Raw genomic sequence first — 17920 nt, forward strand, 5'->3', positions numbered from 1 at the left:
AAGCAGAAGCACAAAAGGATGGGGCGAGGCTGCGAGGGCCGAGGGGGGGTGGGGGTGGGGGGGGGGGGGGGGGGGGGGGGGGGGGGGGGGGACATGCCTGCCACCTGAGCCTGCTTGGAATAGAAAATTACTACAGCAAAGGAGGCAAGAAAATTCCTCCTCCCTCTCCCCTCTCTCTCTCTTCCTCCTTTTTATGTTCTTGGGGCCTGTGAAGAACGAAACCAGGCTATGAAAAACAGTGACGGTCTGTTTGTTAACTTAAGGTGCCTAGGCTAATCTAGTCCAAAGTTTACAGATTATTATTGATCCCACTCAAGAAAGACATCAGCTTTATTGGAGTGTGGGTGTGTTGCAGTGGAGTGAGACTATGACAGGTCACGACTCACAACAGCACCTTTCAGTTGATTGGGGATTCTTGCAACAAAAGAATTCTCCAAAGCATGGGCAGTTGGACAATTAGCTCGGGAAGTGAGAAATCTGGTGTGAGCGATAAACAACCGGGGCAAAGTGTCTTTAGTTAGTAGGAGAGACTGGGGGAGTGGGGAGGGAGGGAGGATAATGACAGGGAGGAAGTGCCTCTCAGCTCTCACCTGACCTGAAGTGGAGGGGGAAGTGGACAAGGGAATTTTGGTCTTCTTGCAGTGTGGATGGAGAATCAAGAACCAGCTAAAAGCAACGCAATCCCGGTCACAAGAACAAGAGGGACAATAGGAGTACTACCATCATGTTCCTTCTGTCTACTGTAGCAGAATAGCAGTAGCCTGGGCTCTGGGTTACTACCGTGTCTTGTTTGTATCACTTCACTTGGCAGTTAGTACAAAAGAAAGATTACTATCATGCAAATGCTCGCACACATATATACTTGTAAAAGCTCTTAGTAAGCATCTAAAAATAGTTCCAAGAAAAAAAAGGTAGAGATTCCAATAGCTTCTCTTTCATATAAGCAATTATTAGAGGGTCATCCGTGCTTTCCTGTCATGTGATGGGACTTGTTGTTTAGAAGTAGATGGGCGCATGTAGAGTGGTGTTTAAGGAAGGGAGAATGAAGGTTTATGTGATGTCTAGGGCAGAGAGATTGCTATCAGCCTGGTGATCATCCAGGATGCCATCAACCTCTATTCCTTGTTTGATCTGAAGGGATGGGCAGATGGGCATGCTCTTCGCCTCTTCCTGTCCTTGGGATTGAAATCATTGCAAGGCTAGCTTGAACGAAAGACGTGACCATTCTTTTCAGTGAAATGAGGGATGCTTTGCTGCCTCTGCCTCTGCCTGTCCCCCCCTCGCTTTTCTCTTTTCCTCTGCCGCACCTCTCCTTTATGTCATTGTATGTGTGTGTGTAAAGAGCAAAAGGCAATTGCCAATCTGCAATGCGCCATACCATACCATACCGTACAGGTATTGGTTGGTAGTGCAAACAGATAAGGAGATTGAAGCGTACACGGGGGCATGAAAACTGAAAAAAAAAAGATAGGTATTGGTTGGTTGTTCGGCTGATGGTTTTTGCGGTTGATAAGCCGGCTGATGCTGTTTTGTTGTGAGAGAAAAACACTCAAGGCTGATAAGCCGGGCTGATAAGTTCAAGCGAACAGGATAAAACATGATAGCCTAGGGTTTTACTGATGTTCCGGCGGAAGTGAACATGCTTGATAAAGCTCCAAGCATGGGGGCGTGAGTCATAATGTTGCTTCAGTTGTCCAAATCTCAACTTCCTGTCCAAGGGAAGCCTACATCATTGACCTGGTTGGTTTTCTACTAAGGACGAGCTTTGGATAATCCTTTTGCAACCGTGCAACTTATGTATGGTCATCATCTGAATGATGGCACTTAGTAGTTGCAAAGAAGATGTGGCCTGATCAGCTGTTCTAGTTTAGGCTGCTGCGGCTGCAGCAACAGCTGCATATTCGAGGTCAACAAGAGTACTGACCCAAGGACAACAGAATCCATTTCACGCGTATGCACAGAGCCATACAGTGGCATGCATGCCAGGAGGAGCCCAGGATACGGCTGTAGAAGATCTGTGCATCCGCATCCACTGCTCACAGCCATTGCACTGCCCCTTGCAAGCTAGTATCATGCACCTTGTATGCTGGGATTGACCATTTGACCAGGCGATCTCAGCCCTCAAGCATGAACGCATGGTGGCCAGTCAGGGCATCAACAAAAAGGCTCTTTACGCCATTCGCCATCGCCCGCCCTCCAGTATCTTGGACCAGCAGGGTAAAAAGGCTGCACAGGAAGGGCTTTCTACGCAATTAAAACCGTGCCACGATTCTTAATTTTCTTTTGAAATAAACCTTTTTTAGACCAAATTTGGATCAGTTGATGGTTGTATGCTTTAATAACAACATAGATACTCCATCTGGTAGTACTATTTACTATCGAAGTGGCAAGTGAATCACATAAAGTGTTGCGAGATAGAGGCCATTTTGCCGTTGGATCTTTTGCTTGTCATTGTTTTGCGCATCTGGGCATGAGCATGACCATCCCAAGGGAATCTCTACATTCCACAAGTTTGGCCACGCATTAGAATCCTACTTAACCCAACCCACTCCTTTGCCTGGCCGGGATTGGAACGAAAGGGTGATTGGCGCCCCGGCGGCAGCTCGAGAGCAGCGCAAATCTCTCAAAGCAAGCACTCCAACTCGGCTCCGTGAGCCTCCCTGGCTCAGTAGTCAGTCTCACAGTCTCCTAGAGAGACTGGTGCTTGACATATCCCAACAGTAACAAGCACAGAAATCCCGGACCCAACTTTGTCGTGTCTCTCGTGTGTTTGCCACAAGCTTTCAAACAGAAGCGCCGTGAAGCTAAGATCCAGATGAAGCATAACAAAGATCAGAGTACCACTACCAGTGCAAAACCCGGAGCTGTTTCCCTGCGTACCCGCAAACAGCTCTGAATTCTGAAGGGACTGTAGCACAGCTGCGTACCCGCAAACAGCTCTGAATTCTTTAGGGACGGTAGCACAGCTGTATTGTGCTGTAATACGAGTACCATTGCGCTTTTATCGATCCGACAATCTTTGCGTGGCTCCAGACACCAGAGGTCAAGAAAACTGTCCATCAAACAAACAGAACGAAGAGCTCTTTGCCGCACGCTTCCATCAAACATCAAACGAACAGCATTTTGCCGCACCGCACGCTGGTCGAACCCAAGAGGAAAACTTCTGGACCATGCACCTCGCAAAATTTCAAGTTCTATAAACGGGTTTTACCCCAAACGAGCAGAAGCCCTGATATATAAGGCGCTAAGATACCGCAAGATTTACAGGCACATCTTGTGATAAGTCATCAACACAAGACCTGGAACGCGCTACCAAGATTTGACAACCCAAGGAAACAGTGTGCTCACCGTGCCAAACCACCATGCAAAATCTAATCATTATCATTAATAGGATAATACGCCAACAAGGATAGTCCATAATAGGTAAACTCATATAATCATATCTCTCCAGCCACCATGCAAAACATACTGGTGCGGTTCACGCAAGCAGGGCAGGCTGACAGGATCAAGTTACATACTACACCAAGAAAGTTGTGCACAGGGAGTTTGCCGGATTCTCAGATAATATGGTCCTGGAATGGTCCTCAGAACACTGCAGATGTAGCCTCAGCAACTTCGGTTACAACTTGGTCATAGTCTGACTTCAGTTTATCCTTCACCTCTTCACTGAGCTCCCCCTTGGTTGGTTTGGTCAGAACCAAGATGCAACAAGTCGGCCTCTTAGTGGTTCCTGCGGTCGCAAGATCCTGTGCAGAAGGCAAATGACACATCAGTATATTGGGTTTGTCTACTATCATAAGCATCCGATGTACTCCCTCCGTTCCAAATTATAAGCCGCTTTGACTTTTTTGAGACATAGAATTTGATACGTATCTAAACATATATTATATCTAGATGCATAGCAAAATAAATGTACCAAAAAAGTCAAAGCGACTTATAATTTGGAATGGACGGAGTAAATAACTAACTGCAATACAATTTAAAGAACAAACTTAACATGTATTATTTCCCCAGGTTACCATTGTTCTACTGTTAATCTTCAAGTATGCTTGAGGATCATGATAACTTTGCTGTTGAGAAGGACAAATGGTCTTTGTGATATATGGATAACCTTTCAGGTACGGTATTTAGGGGGTGTTTGGTTGCTAGCCACAACTTGCCAACATTTGCCAAGGTTAAGATTAGGCAAGTTTGACCAACTTTGGCTGCTGGTTTGTTACCACCACAAAGTGTGGTAAGATTCCCTTCCATTAAATATTTAAATTAGGCCCCACACGTCAATTAATCAAAAAAAGTGTGGCAAGATTCTCTTAGGCTTACTAAGGTGTGGCAAATATTTTGAGCACTTAACCTTAGGCAAATTTTTGTGGCTGGGAACCAAACATGCCATTAGTATTTACATGTTCATGGATGTCTTTTAACAATTTATTTAGAATAGTTATCAAATGACAAGACAAATAGGTGGTGGTACTTAGTTGTTATGTGATCAGACCAAAAACAGTTCATCACTAACAGGCAACTGCTACCAGGAAGATGACACAGAAATTTTCAATTTATAAAAAAATTATGGATTTTGGTCATCTGATAAGCAACTTCAAGTATTCTTTGTTTATATGGATATGTACCATGCAGTAGTAACTGTCACGTCATAAAATCTTACACGGCAGTGACAGAATTTTATAGTCACACCACTGCAGAATAATCGAGCCTAAGTAAAATGGAGGAAATGTGAACCCACCTCTTTTGATGGAACATATATGTAAGGAACATTAGCTTCCTCACATAGTATTGGAACATGTGTAATCACATCAATAGGAGAAACATTTCCAGCAATCACACACAACCTGCCAAAAAAAAAACAGATTCCGATTATCCTAACAATTAGGCAAGAAATGCTTCGGGAAATCTAAACATCAAGAGAAGCAAATTCTCCACACAATGGATAACAGTTCATTTTGCATCCAGAAAATGGACAATTTCATCACAATAAGTACATTCAGTTACCATTTGTTATTCATGTGAATTTCCAAGTAAATCAAATCAAAATGACAGGTATTGTTTTAACTTTTTATATAGGAGTAAAATACCACTACTGTACATATACCATTTTGTAAGTGAAAGATGTATATAAGCTCTAAGCGAGAACCATTTGCCCTATGCTGATTGCCACGACTAGCCAATTAGGCAATTGCAAGTTTATCAAGCACTGAACAGGAAGAAGAAAAAAAAGAAATAGATTTGACTTACCCTTTGTTCCCGCGGCGAATGCTCTTGACTACCTCTTTGACTCCGCGCTTGAGGCACTTGGCCTCGGAGGCTGCAAATTCGCCAAGAACCGAATCACAACAGGATGAGAAGAAACTCACAACCGAATGGGGCAAATACGGAATCTAATTGGGCGAAGGCGAGGGCAAGGGCGAGGGCAAGGACGAGGAAGAAAGTCTCACGAACCTCGTCGCACGAGCTTGAGGGTCCGCTTGCAGAGCTTCTTTCCAGCGAGGGGCTTCGCGATGGGCATCAGCGCCACCGGGGTCTTCTTCTTCTCCGTCTCCGTGTCGCTCCCCATCGCCGCCGCCGCCGCCTTCGACTAGTGGCTTCGCGGTAGCGGGTTTTTTTAGTTCGTTCTGGAGCTAGGGTTTTAGAAGGCGCAAAGCCTAATCACTATAAACTGGCAGGTCGGGTCCACGCGACACCTTTGCAAGTCACTGGAACGTGGGAGCCACCTTTGTTTGGGTTCATTTGTCTGAAAGGCCCAATACCAACTGCCGAGGCCCAAAACCTAAACTCATCGGAGTTCCCCGACGCCGACAGGCGACAGCCGACACCTCCCTCTTCGGCGCCGCCACAGCCTGGGGCAAGTCACGGACGGAGATCTCTGCGGAGCTACACGTTTTGCCGCTTTCCTCCGTAGGCTTGGTTACTAATCTGTTGCTATGGGGAAATCCAAAGGTTCGGCACCTTCGCTCCCTCTAAATTCCGTTCCTTCATGATTGTATTAGTTCGAATTAGGGAGGGAAATTGAGAGTTTGCGCTTTCTAGACAAGAAGGGTTCGCGGGAAGCGGAGGAGGACAAGAAATTGGCGCTTGGGGTGAAGAGGAAGCAGCTTAAGAGGAAGAAGGACAGAGCATTGGAATGTGCCGTCGATAGCGAACCCGCTGCCTTGCATGGCGTTAAAGAAGGTAATAGTGTGGATTTCTTGTCCTTTTCCTCCCATTTCTTTTATATACTTGTGTTTCAGAAATCAGAATCAGTAGTTTTATCTTGTACCCTGAACTTTTATTTGTTTCATTGTATCATACAGTTCTTAAGTTGTTCGCTGTGCCCTAGGTACAACTATCAAGTTTTTTCCCTCTTTTTTAGTTAATGAAAATGTGGAACAAGCCTAAAATTGTCTAAGGCAATGTTTTCCATCTTCATCTTTGAATGCCAGATAAAGAATTGGCAAGGAGAAAGAAAATTCCATTGGTGAAGCAGAAGAAGAAAAATAAGCATGCCAATGTTAAGAGTAATCATGATATGGCAGATGGTGTGGTGGAATTACTGTCAGACAGTAAAGATGCTGCAATGCTTAAGCTGAAGAAAAAGAAGAGCAAAAAGAAACTAATGGAAAGTAGCAGTCCTGACGTTGTGTATGAAAGTTCAGTTGTTACTGATGATAAGCTGAAGAAAAAGAAAAGGAAGGTAAAGGGAGGGAAGAGCTCTACTGGGATTACTGACGCAGAAGAAATCCTGCATGAAAATCAAAGTGAAGAAACTCAAAGTGGTAAGATTGCTTGTTGGTGCTGAGCGATTGTCTTGACAAATTGGTTGCCTTGATCTTTTCTCACACTTAAATGGTTTATTAAGACTTTAAGTAGTGAGTTCGTGCAAGAACCAGTTGATATTCTATTATGTCCTAGTGTTCTCATTAGTCATTATATAGTAGTTCTTCCATTTATAATTTACCTTATAGCTAATATTTATGCAGCTGATGTCAACCAACTTGCAGCACTGAGTGAAGATGTGGATAATGAAGAGCCTCAGAAATCAAAGAGGGGAAAGAAAAGTAAGACTAGCAGGGGCGTCTCTGAGTCAAAGTTGTTCTGAAGTATCAGTTCAATTTTTGCATAAATATTCATGCTTTCTGTGGCATGTCTGTTCATTGATTGCAGTGGAAGTTAAAAAATCTGGGAAAGCGAAGAAGAAAGATAAGCATGCATCACGTAAAGATAATAACAACTTGGAGAGACATGTTGAAGTTAGTACTGCAAACTCTGATGAGATTCCATCAGTTGACGAAGACTGTTCCAGAGGAATGAAAAGTAATGTTCTGCTTTTGAGTTCTGATATCTGAGATACTATTTTTGTAGTCTACGCTGACAATTGTTTGTGAAGTTATTTGATGGAAATCAGTGTTCACAATTAAATAGTGAATGTATTATATCCAAAGAAGTGTTGTCTTTCTGAAACTTGCCTAGATATTCACTCCAGTCACTGGACATCAATAGTCTCCACAAGCAACTTTGACCGTTTGACGACTATTTCTCTAATGATATGTTTAGGGTACCGGTAAATTTGTATATGCTAGAGTTAGTTTTAGAGACAACTCTACTCATAGTCTAACTCCCAAGGCAACAATTTCTTTGAACAATGCGGGGAGTAAAAGACTATATTGCGTATTATATAATATAAATTCCTCCTAGGACCAATACAGATGGAATTCATTTTAGGTGCCAGCTTTCAAAAGAAGGCTGACATACAATACAAAGCCAAATGTCTGTTAGTCTAACTTGCTGAGTACTGCGATGCAATAAGTTCTACAGTTAGCAATATGTGTTGCAAACTTGCAGACTTCTTAGTGATTGATGTTGTGCTCCAATTAATTTCACATTTTTCTTCTCTTTTTCTATTAGAATTAGCAGCTTCATGCACCAAAGTCTTAATAGCTTATATGTGATGTCTTGACTCTTGACAGAATGGATCTTGGAGTACAAACAGAAGAGACCTGGCTTGAAAGCCTTGCAGGAAAGAATAGATGAGTTTATTGTTGCTCATGAGGAACAACAAGAGAAGGTGAGTGTTTCCTCCGTGCCATATATATCGTCTGAAGAAGCAAAACAGGCAAGTTGTTTGGTCCTGATACCTACTTGATTATTTTCAGGAGAGGAAAGAAAGAGAGGCCCGCGCAGCAGAAGATGGATGGACAGTTGTGGTGCATCACAAGGGGAGGAAAAAGACCACTGATGCTGAAACTGGAACAGCTGTTGGCTCTGTATCTCTTACTGCAATGCAAGAGAAAATGGCTAAAAAGAAACCCAAGGAAGTTGATATGAACTTCTACAGATTTCAGAAACGAGAAGCCCACCTCAGTGGTATGTCATCATTGCTTATCAAGACTTCTTATTTGTTGTTATTCCACTCCCTGGTTACTACACATGATAGAACTCAGACCGTATATTGCACAGCAGGAACTGCTTGGACTTGTAAGTTGTAATGTCATGCAGTTCATGAGCCATGATAAAATATAATCTGTTCCATTGTTTGCCATTCTGAGTATGAGAAACCTGCAGCTTGATATTGTCTGTTCTGGTTTTGGGGAAGTATTTGGTTCTATTAGAGTTTACTGTTTTGCATCTTCAGTGTTTGGAATCACAAGTCCACAGCCACTTTGTCATCTAGACTGGACTTGTCAAATGAACCATATGTGAGAAGTTTTTACTCTTACTCTTGTCTGTGTGTGTGATACGTTGAGGTTCTAGTTAGTTCAGAAATTTGAAACCTGTTATTATTGTTTTCTGATTTTTTAGTTCAAGTTTTTCTTGTCAAACAACTTATTGAGTTCAAGTTATTTTTGACTCATGGTTTACAGGTTTAGTAAGCATGAATTCACTCACGGAAAGAGTTTTTTTTTTTTCTCCCGGTCCATCTGTGCTGCATGATGTCTTTTCTATAACCCGATAGGCCCTGGGAACTTACAGCTTTGTGTTTCTTGCGCAGAACTGGCAATGTTGCAGAGCAAGTTCGAGCAGGATAAGAAAAGGATACAGGAGCTTAGGGCCCAGAGGAAATTCAAGCCTTACTAATCCTGCTCAAATCTTAAAGATGGCCTAAGGGTTGGTGGTTGTTGATCAGTGGGTCACTCGTTGCTCGACAAACAATTTTGATTTGCTGGATATTCTCTAGCATGTATGATTCTTAGCTGAAACAATGTCAACCGTACACTGTCTTGCATTTGCGGGTGCTAATATATGTTATTTTAGTCAAATCTATGATCTGGTGCACTCCTTGGATCGTTCGATCTTGGTGCATTGCTGCCCCGTACTGTTTCCTGTTTGCCGGAGCGGACGACGGGCGCGGCGTGCCGGCGTGGCGTGGGGCGAGAGGCCTAGGTGGTGGCGTGCTCGCTTCGGTCCTCGTGGCAAAAAATGGGCGTGCTCGCTTCGGTCCTCGTGGCAAGCCTCCCGAGTCGTCCTGAAGTGCCATCTTCTAGTACAAAACAACGGCAAATTATGGGATAAATCTCAGTTCTGCTAGGGCGTAAACTGGGTTACCGGAGCACGGCGCAAACCCAAGAAAAGTAGAAAACCAATGCCATGGCCACATTTCCCGCTCTTTTGTTTGCATTCTTGATCCCCAAACAGCAGGGAGCAGGCAGTGGATCCGAAGCAGCAGTCGGATGAAGCGAACAAGGGCTACTAGGCTTGGCAAAATCAACCCCACAGCTAGAGCGAGGCAAACACATACGTAAGCCATTTGTTCTGTAGGACAACAGATCACATACACATATTGGGACAAGGAAGGACGTGGGCACGTAGGGTCCACCGGTCCAGCACTCCAGCCATGGTGAGGCTCTCCAACGGCGTCCTGGGCGCCCTGAACTTTATCTCCCTCCTCGCCTCCGTGGCGCTCATCGGCGCGGGGGCCTACGTCCTGGCTCAACCAGCCACCGAGTGCCAGCGCTTGGTGCGGGTGCCCGCCATGGCGCTGGGGGCCGCGTTCCTCCTGCTGTCGGTCATGGCGCTGGCCGGCGCGTGCTGCCGCGCCACGCCGCTCCTCTGGGCGTACGTCGTTGCCATCTTCGTGATCCTCATCGGCATGTTCGTGGCCACCGCCTTCGCGTTCGCCGTCACCAACAGGGGCGCCGCCGCCGCCGTGTCCGGGGCCGGGTATGGGGAGTACCGGATCGGGGACTACTCCGGCTGGCTGCAGGACAGGGTCGGGGACTACGAGACGTGGCACCGGATCCAGAGCTGCATCGCGGACGCGGGCGTGTGCGGCGGCGGCTGGGTCCACGCCGGGATCAACGCCAGGCGAGCTATACCAGCGGTACCTGCCGCTCGTTCAGGTACGCATGCACGGATCCGCCAGTTGCGTTGCATGGCAATACATGGCACCACCATGCACGGCACGGTTGGTCCACTCGACATGCCAGCGTGATACGTAATCAGCAGACGACCGTGGTGTGTATAGTAATATTCTCTTCTGTAACGCCAATGGCGCGGTGCAGTCTGGGTGCTGCAAGCCGCCGGCGTACTGCGGGTTCCAGTCCGTCAACGCGACGTTCTGGGCACCTCCCGCGTCGGGCGCGGCCACGACGGCGGACGCCATCGACTGCCGCGCGTGGAGCAACGACCAGCGGGTGCTGTGCTTCCAGTGCGACGCGTGCAAGGCCGGCGTGGTGGCCACCGCAAGGCTCCACTGGAGGGCCGTGGCCGCGCTCAACGTCGCCGTCCTCGTGCTCCTCATGCTCGTCTACTCGCTCGGCTGCTGCGCCATCCGCAACAACCACAACCGCCGGTACTACTACTGATGCGTCGTCGTCACTTCCGTTCGTTCATGGCGAATGATGTTGCTCCGGCGGCCCGGGGTGATCAGGGGCTACTTGTGCTTGTTTGGTTAGGTTTCAGGGTATTACCTGTTCGTGACTATCTGTTCTTATTTTCCCCTCTGTTCGGTACAGTTTATAGGTTGTGTATGTAGTATTATTTGTTCGGCATCGTGTGAAACCAATCAAACTATGAGAGCTAACTAGCTAAGGAAGAAATGATCCATCTGAACTCGGAATTCTTCATATTGAGCCTGATCATGTTGTTGACTTGGGCTTAGCCAAGAAGTCCATCTTGGCATGACCCCATCCATAATCTGGGCTGTGAAGCATGCCATTCCTTGTTCGGTTGGAGACCTGGGTTTCCGCCTTTCCGCCGCCACAGTCGCCATCGCCTGTGGCCCCATCTTCGTCTACCTGGAGTTGCCCGCGGTCCCAGCGCGTGACCGCGCGTCCAGTCTTGCACCCCGTGGCCATCTCGGAGGGCTTCAGAGGGCGTCGCTCTCCGTGATGCGCCCACGGCCTAGAGACCGGAAGAGCGGATTGGTACTTGGGAAGCTTCGACACTAGAGATGTGGATTCACAGTAGCTGGCTAGTACTAGCTGCAAAGCACTTTGAAGTTGAGATTGATAGATTAACAGGATCTACTGGCCATAGATCTAGCGGATCAAACTGACATTTAGGATATGGAGTAAATCCTAGAACATGATGTAGTGCGAGGAAACAAAGAGAGAGGGATGCGAGGTAGCAAACCATCGGCCGCTTTTGAGGAAGACAAGCTGGCCATTGCGTCGGTGTCGGTGACGCGGTGGACGCGTGGTCGTAGAGAGGCGTTGCAGAGTCGGCGGTGCAAAGACGGCGGTGGCCGGTGGAGGTGCTTTCCGTCGCTGGCAGCGCCCACTCTCTAGATCGGCTTAGGATGTAGGTGGGGTTGTGGCGGCGCTGGTGAATCTCGTGCCTTGTGCCCTGGCCCCCACCTCCCTTTTTATGGCGCTGTACGACGGAGGCCCACCAACCATGAAACAGATGAGCGCCCCCAATAAGGGCGCGGATCAAGGACCCAATTGGCCGTTGGGACAAGTTGATGGGGATAACCTAACATTCTTCTCCTTGATCTCACCTTATAACTTAAACTTAACTTACTTTATCTTTTTTCACATTCCATCACAGATCAGTGCACAGAGCGTGCCTCATCGTCACGATCAGTTGCCATTAGATTTAACAGCTACGATGCACCTCTCTGTATTGAAATAGATTCTCAACTAGACCGTTATTGTCCAGAAATCATAGGTTTTCTCTTAAACCAATGCCGGCTAAGTGTTCTCTGAACACATTGGGTGGTAAGCCTTTTGTAAGCGGACCCGCGAGCATTTTTGCTGTACTTATATGCCCAAGACTAATTATATGATTCCGGACTTTGTCTTAAACAACATAATACTTTATGTCAATGTGTTTGGCAGCACCACTTGACTTATTGTTGTGAGCATAACATACTGCTGGATTATTATCGCAGTATAACTTGAGTGGCTTATGTATGTCGTCTACCACTTTCAACCCGGACATGAATTTTTTCAGCCAATTCACCTACCCTGTGGCCTCGTAACATGCTACAAACTCGACATACATCGTAGACGATGTAGTGATGATTTGCTTTGAGCATTTCCATGATACAACTCATCCTACGAGAGTGAATATGTACCCTAACATGGACTTTCTATAATCTCCCATATAATCTGAATCTGTATACCCCTCTATGTGTAGAGAATCAGATCTTCTGTACGTTAGCATGAGACCTTTTGTACTTTACAAGTAACGTAAAACTTTCTTTACTAGTCTCCAGTGTTCTATTTATGGATTACTCTGATATCTGCCAAGTAACCCGTGAAAGGATCAAGATGCCCAAGAGGGGGGGTGAATTGGGCTAATTCTAAAAATTCTTTGCAATAATTAAACCCTACACTTAACCCACTTCTCCCCTTGTGCCTAGAAAGTATTTCTAATGTTCTACCACACAAAAGTTTTGCAACCTAAGTTCCAATCCTACTCTAGCATGTCAATTCTATGAATGTAAAGACAAGAATTGAATTGCTCAAAGTAAATGCTTAAAGTAAAGAGAGAATGAGGAATGCGGCGATGTTTTGTCGAGGTATCTGAGAGTCGCCACTCCCCACTAGTCCTCATTGGAGCACCCGCGCAAGGGTCAAGCTCCCCCTTGATCCGCTCAAGGATCAAGTGCTCTCTACGGGTTGATTCTTCGACACTCCGTCGTGGTGAATCACCCACAACCGCTCACAACTTGAGTTGGGTCATTCACAAGCTCCACCGGATGATCACCAAACTCCCAATCACCATCAAGTCATCTAGGTAATGGCGATCACCAAGAGTAACAAGCACAAACTCTCACTTGACCATGACAAGCCTAATGAGAAGGGTGGATACACATTTTGCTACTCTTTCTTTCACTAATGAGGCATCTCTCTTGGATTCTCAAATCTCAATCATCTCACTAGGACCTTGCTCGCCTTGGCACTTTCAAGGGTGTTTTTCAGCTGTTGAAATGAGCAAAAGTAATCCCTTGAATGAATAGAGAAAGTATTTGTAATAGAACCGACCAATTATACGAGATTAAGTAAGGAAATCTTCCGCCGAAGCAGATAATTTAGCAAACTTAAGCCTGTATAACCCGGTAGTCCGTGAAACCACGAAGGATTTCAAACCAATCGACATACAAACCAAGATCGTATAAGTTTAGCAATCACCGTCACATGTTACATAAAGTTCGCAATGACAGTTGGATACATCGGAGTTTAGAACATAAAGTTATTACAACCCAAGTTCAAACTAAAATAGCGGAAGCAAATAGTTTTAAAGCCACACACACACTTTTGGTTCAGATATAGTGCTAGTAGGTAGTCATCTCCAACAAAAGCATCAGATGAGAGATACGGAGTGACCATTGCCCTTGGTCCTAGTTGTCGCCCATCGCCGGGTACAGGCAGTTAATGCAATAGTCGTAGTACATTTGACCATCTACAACAACAATGGGAACAATGCCCTGAGTACGAGAAGGTACTCAGCTAGACTTACCCGTCTTAAACCAAAACAAAGCGACACCAAGGATTATGCAAGGCTTTCTTTAGTGGGCTAGCTGACTCATTTGCGAAAAGCATAAGCTATCATGAAGAAACCATTTTAAGTACTTTGCATCATATTTATTATGACCTATCCATCTAGGTAAGCACCTATACTATAGCAATCACTTGATTAACCAATAACATCCAGTTACCAACTTAGATTTAGCATATCCCATACCATCCAGATAACCATCAGTGTTCCATCATAATTACTACGATGCTGTAGCTCGAGTCAAGTGCTCACTATCCAGGAGCGATGGCGATTCGAATCGATTCCTAACCAGCTGATGATTTATTCCTCACACAAACCACACTCACCGATCAAGTGAGCTACAGATCACTAATGACACTTTCCAAGTAGCCGCGGAATAACAGTCATGGACTGCACTACCCAGGGACCGCCCGACAGCCAGGACACACCTTGGGCTCACTCTTCGCGTCCCCGTCATACCCCCTTCAGCACCAGTCTGCCAATCCGAGTTTATCCCAGCTCGAATAGTGTCACTAGCTTCGCGGTCGAAAGGTACTTTATTCGGCCAGCTAAATGTGAGCCATACGTTCAACATGACAAGAGGGATGAGCAACGATCGGTCCTTAATCGACACAGATGGAAAACTAACAGCACCCTAGAACCCTGTCTGGTTGCCTCCAACTTTTCCGTCCGGTCTCCAATTATCCATCACACATGGTTAATTCTAGGATATCATTCTTTCTATAGCTACGTTCTTCTAGTAACCACCTATAAATATAGGTGACCGGAAATCACCGATCGCTACCGGTCTAAGCAAGGCTAAGCAGTTATTCGATCCCGACCTAACAGGGTAAAAAGGTAATAAGGTAGGCAAGGATAGTAATAAATGCATCAATGGTTTCAATCAACTCCTACAACTTAATGCAACAATATATAAACTCATATATAGAAAGAATTGTTTTTATAAAGTAGGAGACTTAGAATGCTTCGGGGCTTGCCTCGTTCGAACGGACTAGGTTGATGATCCACGCACTCGGGTAAGTCCTCTCCTTGCTCCTCTTCCTCTGGCACCTCCTGTGCCTGGATTTCTTGTGGATCTGTCCCGGTCTGCTCTTTCTAAACTGCTACTAGCAACTCCTCCTGCGATTCTGTATGATGCAGATGTATAAGTGCTCATACATAGGTGCATCGGAGAGATGACATGTAATGATCATGATGCATGGAATGTAGATGAACATGTTTAACTTTATTGGACATAGTAGAAGTAAAGCTCTTCTACAAGGTAGCCAACATCATCCAAGAACATGTACTACTATACTATTACTACAACCACTGTACTAACATGCCAAGTCACCACAGCAAGCTAAGATTCTTCAAAGATACACCAAAGCAAACATTATTAACTAAACATGCATTAAAGAAGATTATTTTATTTCATTTTAAACTAGGGCTATAACAGTAATATATATTTTGGTAGCACAGAAAAATCTAAGAAAATTACAGTAGCATAGTACTACTCTAAGTAGACTACCATAAAGTTTTCATGGCATTTGGATAAGTAAAATAGCCTACACAAAAATGATAAGCTATTGCATAAATATGAGCATGAAAATACTTTGTATTATGAAAAGTATCAAACAATAGATTTAATATTTTTCCTATGTTCTACACAGTAAACAATCACTACACAAAAATTATCATACACATGTTTTATACAATTTTTGCTCTCTATCAAAATAACAAAAATCATCAATTAAAGGCACTTGAACTACACGTCAATATTTCTCTACAGAACAGGCATGACATATATTTTTCCTAGAAAGTACATCACTAAAGGAGATTAACAAAACTAGAACCATATTTTTTTGATAATTATTCTATTTACTAGATATTTTCTAAGATAATAGCAAATACAAGAATTAAATAAAACCCTATACAAAAGTATCACAAAAACCACATGCAATACTTTTCTACTGTAGATCTAAGAATAAGAAGCATATAGAAATTTGTTTCACCAAAATTGGGGCACCACAGCAGCAACTATGTATTTTAGAATCCTTTAAAAGCATTTTCCAGAAATCTTTTTCTTTTAAAACGAAAATCTAGACGTTGAAAACGCTGGGTGCACCCGGTGCAGTGCACCCAGGTTCACGCCGAGGTGCTGACAGCGGGCCCCCGTGGGTCAGCCGGCCCCAACTGCCAGCCACCCGCTGTAGGGGAGGCAGCGCTGACCGGCGCGAGCTCGCCATCGGTGAGGTGGCCGGCGACGAGGTCACCACCCATGTGACCACCGTGCCTAGGTGGACCTACCGGTGCATCTATCGGGGCCAGTGGAGCTAGGGAGCAAGCTCATCGACATCCATGGTGGCGTGGTGGCCCGGCTCACCGTCGGCCGGCCATCTTCGGCCGAGAGGTGGCGCGGGGAGTGGCTTGAGAGCTACCCCGTGTTCTTGCGGTGCTCGTGCGCATAAAAAGGAGGCGAGAAGGAGGACGGAGGGGTGAGGTCCATGGAGCGACGCATCTCCGGTGAACTCGACCTAGCTCCGACGAGTGATTACCGGCGACTCATCGCTTACCACGGTGAGAAGGTGCTAGCACGGGATGCACGAGGTGGAGGAGGAGCTCAGGGAGAGATGGAGCGGTCGACGGCGAGCTTCAGTGGCCGAACAAGCCAACTCCGGTGAGGGAGCGTGCGCGTGCGGTGGCAGACGGCCGCTACACTGTTGCTGCTGAGCGAGAGGCAGGGGGACAAGGCAGCAAGTGAGAGGAGCGTGGGGTGGAGCGCACGTCTGGTCGGCTCTTGAGCCGAGTGCTGGTCGGAGCACCGCCCTTCGCCGCTGGTGTATGGACGCCGCGTGGCGGCCGGGCAGGCGGGGAAGGCGGGCGCGGCGTGTCCGCGCATGGGAGCGGCACGGCGTGGGCCTGGGCCGGCGAAGCGACGCTAGGCCAAACGCGGGGCGTGGCACGGCGCAGGAGCGCGGGCGCTGCGGGCCAAATCCGCGAGTGGGCCAGAAGGGAGGCGGTGGCCTATTAAGTAAAAATGTGATCTTTCCTTTTTATTTTCTTCCCCAAATTCATTCAAATGAATTTTTAAACCTTTTCAAAGTAATTTCAAAAGTTGGACCCAAAATAAAAGTTGTTCAGAAAAATGTACTCTACAACTTTGCCAAAAGGAGTAAGGTCAAAACCCAATTAGATTTTGAACTATAGATTTAAAGTTAATTTAAATCAAAACCCTATTCTAGAAGATTATTTTTACAAGCAAAACTTGAGAAAACTTTGAGTATACATTTTGCTCCAAATTGCATTCTAATTACTTCTAAGTTGTCTAAGTGATCAATCAAGGTTCACACATGGCAAAAGAAATATAGCATCCAATCTATCAAAATAAAACTATGCAACACATATGTTTCAATCCTATATTTCATGTCATGCTTATGAATGCATGATGGTGATTATGCTCATGATTTGCAAAATGTTAATGCATGCTTAACACTGAGGTGTTACAGTATTTATAACCTCTCATTCAAAACGAACCGTTATGTGCCTCTACGGGGTGACCGGACGCTCTGGTCAGTTCTCCCCGCCACCGAGCAGTTCAGTTGTGACCGGACACTGACCGGATGCGTCCGGTCACGAAAACTGCCCTCTAGAACCTTACTAATTTTGATCGGACTCTAGAACCTAGTATTTGGTCACTTTGCTGCTCAGCATCCGGTCAGTAGCTGGAACCTGACCAGCATCCGATCAGCACTGACCGGACGCGTTCGATCAGGATTCTCCCTCTCTGGAACCTTACTAGAGTTGACCGGACTCTGGCACCTAGCGTTCGGTCATATTTCTCTCAGCGTCCGATCGTATCTAGATGACTTCACCTTGATCAAATGAACTGACCGAACTCTGTGCCAACATCCGGTCACACCGGAACCAACGTCCGATCAACATTTGACCCTCCATTCACTTCAAACTCGCAATCATATGTGAATGAAGTTTGCTCCAATTGATCTTA

At 45.7% G+C, this 17920-nt stretch overlaps 2 protein-coding genes and 1 pseudogene across 3 annotated transcripts; 2 read left to right on the forward strand and 1 right to left on the reverse strand.

Moving 5' to 3' along the window:
• Positions 1 to 3363: 3363 nt before the first annotated feature.
• LOC136464367 (H/ACA ribonucleoprotein complex subunit 2-like protein) lies at positions 3364 to 5634 on the reverse strand. Its single transcript, XM_066463325.1, has 4 exons — positions 5452 to 5634; positions 5248 to 5317; positions 4739 to 4844; positions 3364 to 3746 (listed from the first exon to the last, which is right to left on the reverse strand). Exons 1-4 carry the CDS (start codon positions 5564 to 5566, stop codon positions 3585 to 3587), a joined length of 453 nt encoding a protein of 150 aa, XP_066319422.1. The 5' UTR covers positions 5567 to 5634; the 3' UTR covers positions 3364 to 3584.
• A 116-nt stretch (positions 5635 to 5750) lies between these two features.
• LOC136464368 (uncharacterized) lies at positions 5751 to 9241 on the forward strand. Of its 2 annotated transcripts, none has more exons than XM_066463328.1 (8): positions 5751 to 5949; positions 6040 to 6180; positions 6432 to 6764; positions 6990 to 7046; positions 7153 to 7302; positions 7956 to 8053; positions 8142 to 8352; positions 8978 to 9241. In XM_066463328.1, the coding sequence occupies exons 1-8, from the start codon at positions 5934 to 5936 to the stop codon at positions 9061 to 9063; spliced, it is 1092 nt and encodes a 363-aa protein (XP_066319425.1). In that variant the 5' UTR covers positions 5751 to 5933; the 3' UTR covers positions 9064 to 9241. The 2 variants fall into 2 exon arrangements, with proteins under 2 accessions (XP_066319425.1, XP_066319424.1); XM_066463327.1 differs by having other exon boundaries at positions 5752 to 5949; positions 6969 to 7046.
• A 478-nt stretch (positions 9242 to 9719) lies between these two features.
• Positions 9720 to 10935, forward strand: LOC136464369 (tetraspanin-8-like; annotated as a pseudogene).
• Positions 10936 to 17920: the final 6985 nt, after the last annotated feature.

This window comes from Miscanthus floridulus, chromosome 7, assembly GCF_019320115.1.
Source record: "Miscanthus floridulus cultivar M001 chromosome 7, ASM1932011v1, whole genome shotgun sequence".
Lineage (NCBI taxonomy): Eukaryota > Viridiplantae > Streptophyta > Magnoliopsida > Poales > Poaceae > Miscanthus > Miscanthus floridulus.

Excerpts from the sequence above, each read along its gene's own strand:
- LOC136464367 (XM_066463325.1), bottom strand. The coding sequence starts at position 5,566 with ATGGGGAGCGACACGGAGACGGAGAAGAAGAAGACCCCGGTGGCGCTG. Across the intron at positions 5,318-5,451 it reads CCTCAAGCTCGTGCGACGAG|CCTCCGAGGCCAAGTGCCTC; the intron begins GTTCGTGAGACT and ends GCGAATTTGCAG. Across the intron at positions 4,845-5,247 it reads ATTCGCCGCGGGAACAAAGG|GTTGTGTGTGATTGCTGGAA; the intron begins GTAAGTCAAATC and ends TTTTTTTGGCAG.
- LOC136464368 (XM_066463327.1), top strand. Across the intron at positions 7,047-7,152 it reads ATCAAAGAGGGGAAAGAAAA|TGGAAGTTAAAAAATCTGGG; the intron begins GTAAGACTAGCA and ends CATTGATTGCAG. Across the intron at positions 8,353-8,977 it reads ACGAGAAGCCCACCTCAGTG|AACTGGCAATGTTGCAGAGC; the intron begins GTATGTCATCAT and ends TTTCTTGCGCAG.